This window comes from Dreissena polymorpha, chromosome 2 (assembly GCF_020536995.1).
Source record: "Dreissena polymorpha isolate Duluth1 chromosome 2, UMN_Dpol_1.0, whole genome shotgun sequence".
In the NCBI taxonomy this organism is placed as follows: Eukaryota; Metazoa; Mollusca; class Bivalvia; order Myida; family Dreissenidae; genus Dreissena; species Dreissena polymorpha.
The window spans coordinates 79,373,513-79,391,970 of NC_068356.1; the positions used below are offsets into that span (position 1 = coordinate 79,373,513).

General features: G+C 34.0%; 1 protein-coding gene across 1 annotated transcript in view; it reads left to right on the forward strand.

Moving 5' to 3' along the window:
* The window catches only part of LOC127869856 (chitin synthase chs-2-like), a 111,887-nt gene extending 93,429 nt beyond the window's left edge, over positions 1–18,458 (forward strand). Inside the window, exons 9-15 of the mRNA XM_052412516.1 lie at positions 11,291–11,458; positions 13,833–13,983; positions 15,116–15,220; positions 15,404–15,519; positions 16,017–16,122; positions 16,400–16,597; positions 18,367–18,458. Of these exons, the coding sequence (XP_052268476.1) occupies positions 11,291–11,458; positions 13,833–13,983; positions 15,116–15,220; positions 15,404–15,519; positions 16,017–16,122; positions 16,400–16,597; positions 18,367–18,458 (936 nt within the window). The remainder of the gene's footprint in view (positions 1–11,290; positions 11,459–13,832; positions 13,984–15,115; positions 15,221–15,403; positions 15,520–16,016; positions 16,123–16,399; positions 16,598–18,366) is intronic.

Sequence of the window (18,458 nt, forward strand, 5' to 3'; positions counted from 1 at the left end):
GCAGATTTATTATGTATTTTCATCAATTATCTTATTGATTATTTTGAATTTGTATATGGTGTCAAAAATCAAAAGTTTTGTTCAGGGAATTGCCATAATGAAATTATATTCTTAGTAAGATAGGTATTCGATATTCAAACAATATTCATTTAATATGATGGTGATTGCAAACTGTCTTTATATCCAGTTCTCATTACCATTTTCATCATACTTTCTATGCTTTCTGAACGTCAAAAACGGACCATGTTGTTATTTTGTCAAAGTTATCTCTATAAAATAAATAGGATGATAAAAAGTGCACACACATCTCAACCTGTGCGTTAAAACACACTCTTTATCAATTTGAATGGTTTGTGTTGATTTCAAACTTGCGATTAATTTTGAAAAAATGAGTTGCGTCTTAAATTATGCAATAGCGAACAACTACAGTGCCTTCGGCGCTTTGATATTTTCCCGTATGTATTCAGATTTTCAAGTGAACAACTAAAAATCAGGTCAAACCGTATCGTAAATCTTAGAAATGTCACTTTTCTATGCAGCTATACCTACCATCGGGTACCAGTATTCCACTAATTTTTTAATATACGATTAAAATTTCCGATCTTAAAGCCTCTATAACGCTCAAAATCAACGAACATTTCGTAAAGCATTTCGTTAAATAAAGTTAACACCTAAACAATCAGTGTTCCTTATAGCAATAGCCACAATTTCAACGCTAGATGTGGTATAATTACATATATTTGTAGGTACAAAATGCTCGTTTTTATTTATTTGTGACACAATTAATTCCATTTTAATTTCCCGCGAATATATCTATTCATGCGACACACGAATATTTAAATGGTACAATATGCGAAACAATAATAAAAACGAGCATTTTGTATCTACAAACATCTATTTTACCAGACCAGATCTGGCGGTGAAATTTTAGCAGTGGCCATAAGGAACAATGATTTTTAATTGTTTAGCTTTATTTTACGAAATATTGTAAGAACGTTTTCGTGATTTTGAGTAGTAATTTTACTTTAATAATGAATAATTTTCATCAGCTAAATTATCAATGCACTGTAACCACAATGGGAGCCAGTATGCAGCAATATACGAAATTGACGGTGTTGGGAGTAAGGGTTGCGGGGTGGGTGGGGTGGGTGCTATAAATTAATATGACTTTCTTAGTTATCCGATTGATTTTGGACTACATTTTGTAGATGACCCAGTAGTTCAAACGGTATTATAGCCACGGTGCATTTGCAAATTTACCCTTTACAAGTATAATAGTCTAAACAAGCACACAGTATTAACTCGTTCTAGCAAATGAAGCATTCATAGCATAGGTCATGCACGTAATATTAAAGAAATTTGTCTCCAAACTCAAATCTACGTGGTCAATTAATCAACGATTACATTATTGGTCCTGGTGGAAAGTGAGATTTTCCAGTTGTCATCAACCTTATAGCATTTGTATGCAATCCAGGCAAAATAAATACGAAATACCCATCAAAAAATCTACAGTCATTTTAAGAGCTTGGTGATATATTAAAGATTGTGATAGAGTTTACTTTATAAAGTAAAAAAGCTCAATTATTGCAGACGTAAAAGCAAACAACTGTACTCGCACGGAAACACCTTACGGAATGTCCTTTGAATGGGAACTGATCAATGAGAAGAAACACAAGCTATTGCTACGGATACACCTCAAGGACAAGCATAAGGTAACGTCGAGGTGCACTAGTTTTAATCCGAATCTCCGAAACCCTATCTATTTCTAGGATATCAAAATCACTGACCCATTTTATGTACGAATGCAGGTTTCATTAAAAGTATCGGGGATTATATGGAATATGCTATTTTAGCACCTTAATTGGGTCAGCTTGATTTGTATTCCCTGAATAACTTTTTCCCAAATATCAGCATAATATGATTATATGTGCTAACTAATTTACGGGCAATAATTGAGCTTTTTTAAGTTTTTTTGATAACCATGTATTTTAAATAAATATATTGACATGATTGTGTTCAAAATAGTATAATTGTTGCAATAATTAAGTAATGCATCAAAAAAAAAATCAATCTTAAAACGAGTTACATGTTCCTAGCTTAAAGATCTAGCATCTTTTTTTTTGTTTTCTAGCCGCAGGAATTTAAAGCTTGTTCGGTGGCTGTGGTATAGTGGATGGGGTGTCTCCTAACTGGCTTAGTCACTAGGAGGTCTCTGTATTGATCCTTTAAGTGGGAGCATTCTTTAGATTACCCTAAAGACATACTATGGCGTACCATTTGGGTTGAAAGTCAAGAAGACCTACAAGGTAAAAAGAGAAATGTACGTCGAAGTACAATAATTGTACGTCGACATACAAATATAAAATACACTTCGAAGTATATATTTGTACTTCGAAGTACAATTTGTACTTCGACATACATGTATGTACTTCGACGTACAAATTTTCTGAACAGCCAATAAAACACTTGTCTCTTGAGCCGCTTTTCCTTCAGATTAATACATAATAAATGTTTAAAATCTCTTTTTTAATTGAGGAAAAAATGAATAAAAATATCAGAATGGCAAAGAAAACACACAGAAGTTTCAAGTATTTTATGCATTGAAATAGATTATATACAAATTTGAAGAAGATTTAATTGTTACCTTTTTTAAAATTATTCAGCATATTGTGAGTATTTATTGATCATGTGGGGCAGAGTATCACGACCGTCCAGCGCATTACCGTGTAGGAAATTCCCAACGGTAACCAAACAGTAACCAAACGATAACGGGATAATTATGTATGGTAACCTCCCCGGTTGGTCGCTTTTTGTGATAACCATAATTTGCATAAGTCAGAGGTTAACTCCGCCACGCCAGGTCATTAAATACGCACAATATCTATGAGTTAGCGGTCGATAGTCGCATAAATTAATTATAATAATAATAATGTTTAATAAATACGTACAATATCTATGAGTAAGCGGTCGATAGTCGCATAATTTGATATAAATAATAATAATAATAATGTTCAATGCCAAATATTTCTAAACGCAACAGATGTAAGGTGTCTTCTGATTGGCTAACCTTCAAGGGTCGGTGAAAATTGTACGTCGAAGTACATTTCTCGTTCTACCTATTAGGTCTTGTAGACTTTCGACGTCATGGTATGTCATATAGACACTAAGTACTGGTCCTACCCAGGAAACAGTGTGTTTCAGCAAATGTCTCAATTCAACTTAACAGCTTGCTAAAGCAGTTTCATTTAGCATACAGTACACTGATTTAACATAATCAAAATCATGTGATGTGTCATTTCAATTTTGATTGACAAATATGACAGGATTGTAACAGCATAACAACATACTTGTTTTGCAATTAAAATATTTAATAAATACAGGTATCTTGCAGGTTTCTAATTTTCTTTCGCAAACTATTGCTGAATAGTTTAAATTTTGTCGCCACTAAAAAGCTAGACATTTTGCAGCAATTCTTAAATCACAGTCTAAACTGCATACACTTAGCTCTATAGTTACAATTTGAATGCAAATATTAGAATGCATCATGTTATATCATCCATATTTTTTTATTTAAACAATCAAATAACACATAACACAGTACATATATAAAAAGGTATGTGGTATTGTGTGGAGATACAAAACACTTCACATCATTTATTTGCACATAAAATAATTGTTACAAAATAAGTAATACTTAAACACTGTCATCAATCTACAGTACAAGAATATTTACGTATATGAAATTACAAAGTGATGTTATTTTATTACTTTTACAAAATTAACGATGCTGGTTTTGTACTAGCCATAAGACATTTATCATGGATTAACGAGTAACAACCAATTTATTTAATACACAATAGAATAGAAATCATATTAAATGCATTATGCATTTACTTAACAAGCTATTTGCTACTGTTTAGAATTACACTTCTGTTTAGAATTACACTATCTTACTAAAAATGAGAAAATGTACGTCGAAGTACAATAATTGTACGTCGACATACAAATATAAAATACACTTCGAAGTATATATTTGTACTTCGAAGTACAATTTGTACTTCGACATACATGTATGTACTTCGACGTACAAATTTTCTGAACAGCCAATAAAACACTTGTCTCTTGAGCCGCTTTTCCTTCAGATTAATACATAATAAATGTTTAAAATCTCTTTTTTAATTGAGGAAAAAATGAATAAAAATATCAGAATGGCAAAGAAAACACACAGAAGTTTCAAGTATTTTATGCATTGAAATAGATTATATACAAATTTGAAGAAGATTTAATTGTTACCTTTTTTAAAATTATTCAGCATATTGTGAGTATTTATTGATCATGTGGGGCAGAGTATCACGACCGTCCAGCGCATTACCGTGTAGGAAATTCCCAACGGTAACCAAACAGTAACCAAACGATAACGGGATAATTATGTATGGTAACCTCCCCGGTTGGTCGCTTTTTGTGATAACCATAATTTGCATAAGTCAGAGGTTAACTCCGCCACGCCAGGTCATTAAATACGCACAATATCTATGAGTTAGCGGTCGATAGTCGCATAAATTAATTATAATAATAATAATGTTTAATAAATACGTACAATATCTATGAGTAAGCGGTCGATAGTCGCATAATTTGATATAAATAATAATAATAATAATAATAATGTTCAATGCCAAATATTTCTAAACGCAACAGATGTAAGGTGTCTTCTGATTGGCTAACCTTCAAGGGTCGGTGAAAATTGTACGTCGAAGTACATTTCTCGTTCTACCTATTAGGTCTTGTAGACTTTCGACGTCATGGTATGTCATATAGACACTAAGTACTGGTCCTACCCAGGAAACAGTGTGTTTCAGCAAATGTCTCAATTCAACTTAACAGCTTGCTAAAGCAGTTTCATTTAGCATACAGTACACTGATTTAACATAATCAAAATCATGTGATGTGTCATTTCAATTTTGATTGACAAATATGACAGGATTGTAACAGCATAACAACATACTTGTTTTGCAATTAAAATATTTAATAAATACAGGTATCTTGCAGGTTTCTAATTTTCTTTCGCAAACTATTGCTGAATAGTTTAAATTTTGTCGCCACCAAAAAGCTAGACATTTTGCAGCAATTCTTAAATCACAGTCTAAACTGCATACACTTAGCTCTATAGTTACAATTTGAATGCAAATATTAGAATGCATCATGTTATATCATCCATATTTTTTTATTTAAACAATCAAATAACACATAACACAGTACATATATAAAAAGGTATGTGGTATTGTGTGGAGATACAAAACACTTCACATCATTTATTTGCACATAAAATAATTGTTACAAAATAAGTAATACTTAAACACTGTCATCAATCTACAGTACAAGAATATTTACGTATATGAAATTACAAAGTGATGTTATTTTATTACTTTTACAAAATTAACGATGCTGGTTTTGTACTAGCCATAAGACATTTATCATGGATTAACGAGTAACAACCAATTTATTTAATACACAATAGAATAGAAATCATATTAAATGCATTATGCATTTACTTAACAAGCTATTTGCTACTGTTTAGAATTACACTTCTGTTTAGAATTACACTATCTTACTAAAAATGATCAAAACAGGTACTTAGTTTTTTACATACTTGTGGTAAGTTTTGTATTACTAGTTTGACAATTATTGGCAGACACTCGTCGATATACAGACTAAATATGGATGGGAACTTTCATATTTTTTCAGCATAATTGCCTTCACATTGTTAATTTAACAACCCTTTGACATTGTTTGCACATCTGATCGTATTATGCCATAGCTGAATTTTGTTTATAAATAGACATATATAGACTTTTCAAAGTTCTATAAAAGTTCACACATGTCCCATCCAAGTAAACCAACAGAACCAATAAAGATCACCACAGATAATAACTGTGTGTATAGCTAGGAAATTTTGATAGTTCAGGAATCCCTCCTTTGTGGATTTCTGTAAACCAACACTGTCAGTTTTGATGGATATAATGGCTTGTGTGATGCCCAGCGCTTGCCTTTGCAGAACAGCTTCTAAAAACGGAAAACCAACACATATCTTAAAATTTGGTCAATAACGCAGACAATTTATAAATGTCTTGTTTTTGTTGTTTATTTCGAATCTGGAAGATTTTTTTACGTAAGCTTGTGGTACAAAAATCCAACGGTATTGGATTTTGTGGTTTTAGGCCTAAACTTATTATAGTGATATGTAACCTTTCGGGATATCGGTAAAGTCCGAGCAGACGAGGCGTAAATACGTAAATAAATTAAAGCTAAACGACTAAAATGTTAGATCTGAATATCTTTAAATTTTGTAAATACATGTGTTTCTGATGGATAACAATGACAACTTACCAGAATATTGCTCATGATCACACGTAAAACTTCTTTATGAGAGCGAATGGAAAATGCGTCACGAATTCTGACAAATTAACAGTAGGGTGTCGTTATTGAAATACCGCGACAATTCTGGAAGATTAGAGATGCCAACTATAATGTTTAAAACAAACACTTTTTTTAACAAGCGTTTGTAATTTGTCAGGATAATAATAACAATAAGATATCGAAAAGATCAAAGCAAATAAATTCGAAACAAATCTGAGATTCGGCAATATATTTAAGACGGGTTATGTTGACGTAAATTGCGTTTGGTAAAGACTGTCGCTATATGTAGTGGACCAGTCTTCGGCGTATACCCACTGAAGATGAGTATTCAGGGGAGATAATTGAGTAATGACTTAATTCTGGAACGGTAGCGAATAAAAACAAATAATGCGATAATATTTAGTGCGATTCGCTACACAATTATGATGTCATTGATATAATTTTTCCTGAGGTATGTATCTACATGTGATTTAGCATATGTCAAAGTGTTTTTGATTTGTTCAAGGTCATAAATAGCATCGCGAAAATGTTTTTGAGACGCATCCATATGTAGTATTCTAATGTAATTTAATGTCTAAATTTCCATATGTATGAACGGTCAACGCCCGCTTCGCGGGCTTTTGTCCGTATAAAGGTACACCTAAATCAGAAGTTCGCGTGCACTTCTTTTACAATAAATTAGTTATTGTCGGTGTACATTACTGGACTCGTGACTCCGACATTCAACAACTGAACAAGGTGCAGCCGTTTTTGACCCCACGCCTCATGAAGTCTTCAGAAGCGGAGATATAGCTATGGACCCCAATACATTGTTAATTGAAATATATAAATACGTAAAGCAACTTTATAATAAGTTTGATTACCTAGACACGGTGTTCAAAACATTGAAAAGGACACTAAGCATCTAAAAAGCAGAACGAAAAATTAATTGAACAAGTAAGCAGCCTAACAGAAAAGCTAAACATCATGGAATGCAAGCTCACATTATCATCAAAAAGGCGTGCGAATCTTGAGCGATACGTCAAGAAGAAACCTTACATTATTCAATCATGCAGACGACGGAAACGAAACCCAGACACAAACCGAAGCGAAACTACTTGATGCCATTAATAGCTAGTTGGGTCTTTAAACGTATCAAGGACTCTTTTGACTGTACATACCGTCTTTAAAGAAAATCGGCAACGAGACCAGTACTAATAAAGTATGCAAATAAGAAATTAAGAGAAAGAATCTTTGCAAAATGTAGGTCCAAAAGAAAAGCCGAGGAAGATGTTAAAGTTCGAGATGGCGAGGGCCTGCTCGAGTATGGGATGTAATCGCGAGCGAAACTATAAGAATTTATGAAAGAGTGCCTAAATAACGACAAAAACTTTTTTGAAAAGACCATCTCGTCGTCGATGGTGTGAAATACATTTATCATGACGTTAACAAACAACCGATTGCGGTTACTGACAATGACATATAACCTCAATAACACCAACGCAAGTGAAACTAAAGTAATGTGCTCGTTGAACTTCCAGACACTGCAGACGCATTTTGACGATTTAATAGTAAAGCAATACTTTGAAAAATTCGATATTGTGTGTATGTGTGAAACATGGCAGCTAAAAATGACGAAATCAGTACGTTTTTGTCAGAGTATGTGATCTTTGACTGTCCAAGAACCGGAACTCGATGAAACATAGGTGCATGTGTCTGTCTTCATAAAACCGTGGGTCATTATAAAGGGAATAAGAAAGCGTATTTATAACGAATTTGAAGAAACTGTTGTTTTGTTTGTCGGAAAGAAATTCATGAAATTACACAGAGATCTTGTTATATTCTTCACTGCAGCCGAGCATTATCCAATATTTGACCCTGAAACAGCAACGGAATCGAATTATTGCATGAAAAAATATGTTTAATAGAAACTATACTAGGAGTCGTTATGTTTCTCATCGGTAAATGCACGGGTAAATGACTTCGTAGACTTTATTGAGAAAAACGACCTGAACTATATTTATAATGAGAATGTCCCGTACTCCGGAGATGACTTTTGTTTGAACAGTAAAAGCAGAGACAGCAGGCATAACTCTTTCGGCCTTTCGCAAATAGACTTGTGCTGTACCATAGACGTGCTAATATCAAACGGCAGATTTAGCGATGTCAATGGTGATATAACGTAAACAGCAAATAATTGATCTACCGTATAGGACTATTTTATAGCGTCATCGGCACTTCTCAGTTGACACATTTGACATTTCGGATAATTTCCCAGTACTCCGTGAAATCGTATTGGACACTATAGACCACATTGACAACGATCAACTAGCAAGAACGTATAAACAACTCAAACCTTTTGACATGTTCAACTGGCTGGAATCGACTAAAGCTGTCTTGGTACAAACGTTGGAAGAATTAGTTGACGTGTTTGTGTTCCACTGGTATGAATATCGACAGAAGTCTGAATGGTTTTGAGGCATTATTTAAAAACGCTGGTCAATGTATGAAGCGCTCCAATCAAAGACCTTAACCATACAAACACAACACTGCAAATAAACAACCTGAGTGGTTGGACGAGGCCTGTTATAAAGCGAACTATGTAAAATATAATTTACGTCGATATCGCCGCACAAACTCTATTTAGAGTACAAATGAGTTCAAAAGCCCCTGTTTCGCAAAATGTTTTTCTCTTAGGAGGCAACGGAGAAATATGCTAATTGGCATAATAACAACCCAGGGCGTTTTTGGAAAAGCATTAAAAATGATTGTGGCAGAGATAACTGCAAAACAAACGTTATTATTGTTGTTTGGATGAAATATTTTGAACATTTGTTGTCTGACATTAAAGTGATATTATGGGCATTTTGCACTGTTGAATTGAGCTGAAAAGAATTAACAGGTCAAAAGAGTTAGTTCAAATGTGGTTACTGATCAATTATCTGCAACTCATCTTGCTACCAGTATGTTGATGCTGCATTAACAAATATAAGTGTATATGAAGCGAAAACACCAAAAATAAACAACGGTTGCGATAGACACCTAAAAACTGTTAGATGCCCAGAATATCACTCTAAATTGTTTAAAAGCTTAATTGAATCAGAGCGTTACTTATCTACGCTTTTATGATATCTTTAAAAACACAGTTTATCGAATTTTCATTGTTTTGGTCACCAGCTATTGATAGAAAAAGGTCGTCATATCGGTATCGACAGGAACTAAAGATCTGTCCATTGTGTCTACATAGGAATGTGTAAAGTATTGAAAATGAGTATCACTTTGTATTAGTCTGCTCTGTTAACGATCATATAAAAGAACAATATTTCATGTATAACTGGTTGAAATGTACTGTATCAAAACATTTATTTGTGCTCATTATGTCTTACACTATGCAACAAGCTATTCTTGCACTGCGTAGATATTTTGACGTTGCTTATACGTTACGGGCGAGTTTCAAAAGTCAAACTCGCATATTGTGTTTATTTTGTGCGATACTGTTCCATTTGTAAATATTCTACTAAATCATTTGATAAAATCCGCCTCCGATATTTGTTCAAATACATTTAACTGACGCCTAAATGTTGACGATATACTGATACGCATTTTCTTTTATTTTACTTAACACGTCTCTTAATTACTGTGTATACACTTTCAATACTTATGATAACTGCCTATATGTTTTTATTTTGGGCCGGAGGCCCTTCAGTAGCAATAAACATATAGTCATTGTCAGTGTATGTTTGTTTTGAAGTTCCTGAGTAAGAATTTAATAACAATGCATCAGGTGTGAAGGTATTTATATTCTAACATGATTATTGTCGCTATGATATCACAAATAGTGTAATAATATATTTTACAATTTTATAGAAAACTCTCAAATAATTATAAAATCAATAGAAATTAACACCGCTAAACAAATTCATTATCGAAAAATTGTAAAATAACAGTTTTAATAGAATAAATTGGAAGAAAGTTATTTTAACCGGACACAAACTACAACTCCAACAGTCTGAACTAATCTGAAAGAAAAACAACTTAAGGAAACACACTATCTACAACAATACAGTTATTAAAATTATCTAGAAAGAAAAAATCTGTGTAAATTGGTAAAAAATGAAAAGCGCGAAAAAAAATGTTAGCGACATTATAGCAAAATTATTTTTAAAAAAATCAAAAAGTTATCGCGTACAAATCAATGTTAGTACGGCGATGTTCTTAATTATGGTAATAAACCGTTTCATCTCAGGTGAAGAACAAGAAGCGATGGAGCCAGGTGATGTACATGTCATACGTTCTGGATTTCTTCCTGAAACAGAACAGTAAGTGACCAATGCAATCCTTTATGCCCACCCCCCCCCCCCCCCTCCCTCCGGATAAGAAAACAATATATGGTCCTAAGGTTGTATCTATTTTACTTTTAAGCTTAATACTGTTTACACAGATACACGTAAAATACAAAAATATACACTTACAATTCATGGACTATATATGAAGATGTAACATTAAATTATGAGTGTGGGGACCAAAAATGAGCACGATGTTTCTTAACATATCGCAGTACGTATGACAATTTGATTGCCGACAGATTGCCGTCAAGACGAGCGTTTCATTCTCACCACCGACGCCGACGTTAGCTTTAATGTTGACTCTGTGGAGGCGCTGTTAGATCTGATGACACGTGACCACAGTGTGGGGGCCGTATGCGCGCGCACCCATCCCTTAGGGAGTGGCCCCATCGTCTGGTACCAGTTGTTCGAGTACGCAGTTGGTCACTGGTTTCAAAAGGTAATAAACAAACACCGTTTGATACATAACGTACCTATAGGGACAGAGCATCCTATCTTACTTTTGCAAGTACAGAGCACCTCGTAGTGGTTTATCAAACATGACATTCCAGGCAGCTGAGCACGTGGTCGGTTCGGTCCTTTGTTCCCCCGGATGTTTCAGCGTCTACCGTTGCAGCGCTATCCGTGACATCCTACCCGAGTACGCCACGAACGTGGAGCACGCGTTCGACTTCCTGACCAAAGACATGGGAGAGGATCGCTGGCTTTGCACACTCATGGTAAACAAGATATATTTGAAAATATCTTTTCAGAAATGTAATGATATCTTTCCTTTCTGTTAAGAAACAAAATCAAAACGAATAATCTATTTACATGAAAAAGCTCTCAGTATTTTCTGTCTTTTTAGTTGTTCGATTGAACAACTAAGGTTACTGATCGTGTTTCGAAAATTAATAAGCATATCACTACAATTCACCAAATCACTCATAAATCGAGGATTGAAGGCAATACGCGCAGAAAATAGGTAAATAGGTTGCGGAGGTTTACTTTAAGTAATTAAAAGTAGTGCATTATGCCGGTGAGGTGCAGAAGGATGCGCGGGCGCGGAAGAGTATACTTAACATGACCTTGTTGCCTCGTGAAAATAGTCCACTACGTTTGACGTACTTATCGCGTAACACCGCTGTCCTTAAAGGTCACAGGGGCAGGTCAGCAAATAGATGCATTCGCGAAGACGCAGCAGGACGTCTAAATGAACTCTGAAATACACACATGCACGTGCGCATATAAGTCTTTTAGTTACCAACCTTAATAAAAGCCGATTCTTTATTAGATCAACGGGCGAGAAACGGAAACATCCAATACTATTTTACTAAGTGATCAATAAAACCATTTTATAGAGAATACATGGTTGGTGCCGAGATGGAAAAAGTTTATCCGGTGATGCTTTGAAAAAGGGTCGAAATAAATGAACACAATGAGAAAGTATTGACGCATTGAAGCTATAGAAAAACATACCTTAATTAAACATTGCAGTAGATGGTACGTTCATAAAAATATTGGTGACGGGTGGGAGAGTAGAAGAACAACACGATAATGTCAATTCATGAAAACTGATTAACTTAAAAATGAAATGGCAATACATTAAATGAAGCATTTAATTTTAGGGGAAAATATTTAACAATGTGTAATGTGGTTTGATTGAGATTTCATTACTGTGCTCGTTGATACCAATACATTATCATTAGAATTATGTTGTTTTTCATTCTTTGTAAGACTCGCAGACTTTTTCTTAGCGTCAAAGTAGATATACGAAGAATTTATTTTTTCATCTTTGTAACCATAAGTGGGGTTCGTGGAAATCCTGTATACAATTGTGAGAGATTGTAAATCAATGTCATTTTCCTCCTTGATGTTATTTAGAAATCTCACCACTGTAGAAAATTAAAAGTAAGTTACATTGGGTTTTGCATTTTTCGCTGCCGTTCGATTTGCCTATGTTTAAAAGTCGAACTTCATGCGCCGTTCCTCTAAGTAATATTAATATGTTCAAAAAACGAACGACTGAAGTACCTTCAGCGCTTTGAGTTATATATATACACACAAAAAGCTACGAACAATCACGCATTTGTCGACAAAGCTCGGATAAACAAGTGTGAAATAACAGTAATTTTGACGGCCCTGAAAGGTAGACGATCAAACCTTTAAGAGGAATTCAACATTTTTATAAATAGTAGTTTTTACTTCCTTAAACAATGCTCTTTTTTTAAGATTCAGGATCTTAAAAAATCGATATTTATTTTGAAATTGAGAGTTGGAATACGAAATATTAATAAAAAACACAAGATAATGCAAACAAGTCATCCGCCATAAATCCATTAGGGAAATAATAAATTTTATTTATGCTTTCCGGTGGTTTATAGAGAAATATCAGTGAATTAAAACTCGTATTTCACTGTTGTAATGATTGAAAAATAACAGTGACAAATATCGATATTTTTCACTGTTTTACTGTGAAAGGACGTCATTTCCGAAATTATCCAGTTAAACTCTTTTACAATGTAAAACGAATGGTGAAAAAGCATAGAATAAAAATTTGTTGGATTCGATGGAATATCGATTTTAATTCACTCGTGATCGTAAAAAAATATATATATTCACTCGTGGCTGCACTGCACAACTAATGACAATATTACTTTTTTTGATCATTCGTGAAATAAAATCGATATTCCATCGAATCCAACAAATATGCTCTATGTTATTTGTTTCCATTATCATAAAAATGGTATGCAGGTCTTCAAAACATTTGTTTTCGTCAACCCTTTTTGACACACGTTTTATTTCCTTTCTTTCAAATATTGTAAAAATGAATCAAACAAATCGCATTAAAATTTTCGTCAGTCATATGAAAATATCATATGATTTTATAATACACAGACTGTTGTCTAATGAGATGAAATGCATTCTTGAATTACTATGCATGCATTTAAACTACTACGGGAATAATATTTTTTTAATTAAAACATATAATTATAGATTTTCTTACATTGATATGTTTGACTTCCGTTAGAAGTAAAGGATTTGACACTGACTTTTAGAAATTGTAAAATACACGTCAAATTGTTTTTTCTGAATGATAACTTTGGGACGCAGGTACAGAGCGGATGGCGAATCGAGTACTGCGCAGCCGCCAAAAATAGTACACACTGCCCGGAAGACTTTGACGAGTTCTTCAAACAGCGTCGCCGGTGGGTTGTATCTACATTGGCAAACCTAGCTCTGTTGGTGAAAGAGTGGAGCACAAGTAATTAGTTCTTTGATTCATACTATTGAAGAGATACGCGCAAAAAACGAACAGTAATGTGCAAAAAAAAAAAAACTCAAAAAGCAAAGGAAAGGTTTCCCTAATCAGATAACAAAAATGATTCTTTAAAAAAAAATATATATATAACAAAAAATCATTGCGATGCAAATGATTAGTCCGTCTGAATATCAACAAACAGCATGCAAATAAAGGCTGTCAATTATTTGATACAAGCAACGTTTTCGTTTTACGTAACAGAAAAGCGTTTGACAAGTCAACGAAGTGTGCAAGATTATACCTCCGTGTTTAAATCCAAATAAATCATAAACTTATAGGCTTCACATTGTCAAATGCTTACAATGATTAACACATAATTCTAATAATTATACATGAAATAAAAACGAGTTTCGCAAAAAGTAAATGGTTCCATTAAAAAAGTTATGATCAGTTTAACTAAAATGAATGGAAAAATTGCCGTAAAGACTAATTAAAAAGTAAATAGTTCATACTACACATCATTCGCGTCATCGCATGAAAATTTCCATTGATAAGTAACAACATCGCTTAATCAAAAAAGGCTCTTTAATCAACAAATACATAAATATGACTGCCGATATTAAATAGTTCATGGAAAAGAAAAGAATTATATTAATTGCGCATGTAGCCCTAACCCTGGCATACACTTGCCAGCGAAGAAGCTGTGTCAACTTAGCTTGTTCCTTGTAAATTAACAAGAACAACTGTGAGCAAGAATTATGTAAAATAGCGAAGAATAATGCAATGAATAATTGCCAAAAATTGTCGTTTGTTAAACGGTGAGGGATGGTAAAACGCCGCTAAGTAGTAAAAAATATATATGTTCCCTAAGCTGATGTCGCCATGGCGAAGTGGATATGGTGTCCGCCTAGCGATCGGAATTTTAACGGGTGTTATCCCCATTGTGGGAGCGTTCTGTAGATCGCCCCCCTAAATACAACAAGTAATGGTTCTACCCATGTCCAAGACTCATTCAATAGTCAAAGATGAGCACTGCAGTTTATTGGAAGAAGAAGAAAATGAAGAATAAGAAGGAGGAGGCGGAGGAGGAGAAGAAGAAGAAGTAATAAACAACACCACTGTACTGTATTTTCAGTCTCCAGGCTTAATCACCGTGTTTCCGTCGTGTTTCTGCTCTACCAAGCCGTGCATCTGTTCGCCACCATGATTAGCCCCAGCTCAATTATTCTTGTGGTCACAGGTACGAATACTGTAAAATCTGTTGCATTTTCTGTGAATACTTCTTGCATTATTTGCCTATTACGTAGTTAAAATGCGGCGAAAATATAATATCAATGCGTTAATATGATTCTCTTACAAAATGTATTTGACCATTAGTACACATAACGTCCTATAGTGCAATACTGATGTATTTTTTTCTCAGGTGGTCTGACGTATGCATGGTCAATCAATCCGACGATTTCTGTGATACTTCAGGTTTTTGTGATGGTGGTCTACGCCTTGGTGTGTTTAACGACCTCGTCGAAAACTCAGCTCAATGTAAATTACATATCTTAACATATATAATGCATCAAATGATATAATTTATTTTGCAGCGTCAGTGATTCTCGTAAGTCGTATGGCATTTCGAAAACGCATTTGTTTAATGTGCTTACATTCATTATCTTAACATATACTATGTTTATTGTTTTGATGGTGCTAGACTGTTCGGAATCACATGCATTAGTATGCATTAACATGAAAATGTAAATGCAAACATGTGTCCATATTCCGCGAAAGCGGTGCTCAAAAAGGCAAATTATAATCAAGTTTAGTTTACGTCAAAATCAATTCGTGTTTAAGTAGAGATGTAACTAATGAGTTTTGGTTTTATATAATATTGATTTACAATTAACGTTAAATATTTGTTTGCGAAAAAAGTTTACATATTTTAAATGTCCTTGTAACAGTGTGGTTTATCTACAAAAAATGTCGTATACTGATACGCATGCGCGTATGATTACAGCGTTCCTAATAAACCTTTTTTTTCTGCGTAGGCGGCGAAATTTCTATCGGTTCTGTACACGATCGTAATGACGGCGGTCATGGTGGGAACTGCTGTACAGGTTGCTAAAGAGATCTCAAAGACAGAGGATGCTCAATGTGAGGATTGTAAATTAAAGGTAGCGTACACCTCACTCGTTAGGTTATTTAAATATATTGCCCTCTCAAAGATATACATGTGCTTAAGACAGACGGGCATGTCGGTATCTTGAAGTGCAAGTATGGTGCGCTTTCGATACTAGAGAGCGAAAATTATGAGTTACAAACAGAGATAATAACAATCGTTCCCCATGCTTTGGATATAATATGTATGTTCAAATAGTTTGCATCTTATATATAAGTATGAACTCTTACTAAACACACACACATATTTCAGTAATCCACCCATCATTCCCTATTTCAACCACCACGCTGTACCTGGCCATCGTGGTGGGCATATTCCTGCTGACGGGCATGATGCACCCGAGCGAGTTCTATTGCCTCTTGCACGGTTTCTGGTTCTTTCTCTGCATCCCCGCCGGCTATCTAATTCTCATGATCTACAGCATCTGTAACATCACCGACCAATCTTGGGGTACGGTAAAATAAATTGCGTTTTATCCAAAGAACTCTGTGCGGCGTACTTTCCACTCGGGCAAAGTATACGCTCGAAATCACACCCATTATGCGGAAGTTGCAGTTATTATTGATGAACAGTATATGTAACATCACTGTCAATTAATCAGTATTAAATTTAACGTCCGCAAAGTTGTTCGACAGCTCCGAGTTAAGCACATACACAATACCAGCCTCAATTATACAACTTATGAAGACAGTCGATTTAAATATTATTGTTCTAATTATATGATTGTAAGTTGAAGTTTTCTATTTCCTTTGACAATTTCATATGTAGCTCTCATATGAAATTACGAGTGTTTTTATGGAATTTTGTAATTAAATTAGAAAAAAAACACGAAAATCCTTCCAGATCTTTCTTCTTATGGCATAGCATATGTAGCATTACCGACCTATATTGGAGTATGGTTATAATGATTTTTGGTGAGAACCATACCATCCACTTCCAGGCAGAGATTTGACTGGTAAAGAGCTATATTTGTATCAAATACACACCACTTGGTACTTATCAATTGAAGGGAATTATTGCTCGAATAAGTTGTTAACATTAATCCGATGTTAATGTATTTCCTTTCCATAGGTGTTCGATATACATGTTTAAGGTAGATTATTATTATAATTGAACGTGATATTTTATATTTTCTTTTAAAACTTACGACTATAAACCATATATACAAGTTTCTACTCTTTCTGCGAAAAATTGCATATATATTTTTTTAATTTTAAAAAGTAAGGTAAATATTCCCATTAATATAGTTCATAAGCATATGTAACATTCAGAATGGGTCGTAAGGTAGGATAAAATATCTCAATGCTACAACTTTATACATGTTATAATTAAAGTGATATTATGGGCATCTAACAGTTTATAGGTGTCTTTCGCAACCGTTGTTTATTTTTGGTGTCTTCGCTTCATATACACTTATATTTGTTAATGCAGCATCAACATACTAAAACAATATCCCGGAAAGAGAAAAAAAAATGCATTTGAATATCAACCGTACTTTCGTTTGACAACTAGGCACGCATGTACAATGTGAACCTAAATTTAGTTTTAGTGCAGATTCGTGTATACGACACAAAGACACAATTTTGTTTTACGGATCATTTCGGCTTACAGGACTGGGTGGGTCACGTAAGAATATAAAATATATTTTTATAAACAACTGGTAGCAAGACGAGTTGCAGATAATTGGTCAGTAACCACATTTTAACTTACTCTGTTGACCTGCTATTTCTTTTCCGCTGAATTCAACAGTAACAATGCCCATAATATCACGTTAAGCGTCTGTTATATCACCGAAACTCTTTGGGTATGGTAAAAAATAAATATAAGAGAAAAATATTTTATCAGATTTGAAGAATATGTCTTTGTTTATAGAAACTAGTTTTGCGTAAATTAAGCTGTACATTTGTAATCTGAAGTGTTGTTCAAGATACTTCTCATTTAATTCGAGATAAATGCATGTGTTTTTATTTTTACTTGATGTTCAATTTAAGTCGAGATGCATCTCTTTTTAATTAGACATGTATGCATTTTTATTCGAGTTATCTTTATTGATTTATTTGTGATGACTTTTTTATACTAGATATCTCTATTTAATTTGGGTTTTCACTATTGTAATTTGTGGTGTCTCTATTTTTTTTTCGTGTTGTCCCTATATTTATTAAAGATGTTTGTTTTTATATGTGCTATTTCTTATGTCATTGGAAAAGTTTCTATTCTAGGAACTCGTGAGGTGAAACAGCGCTCTGTGCGCGTTGTTCACAAGAACTGGCAGGATCGACTGATTGCAGCGTTCAAATACATTTTCTTGTGA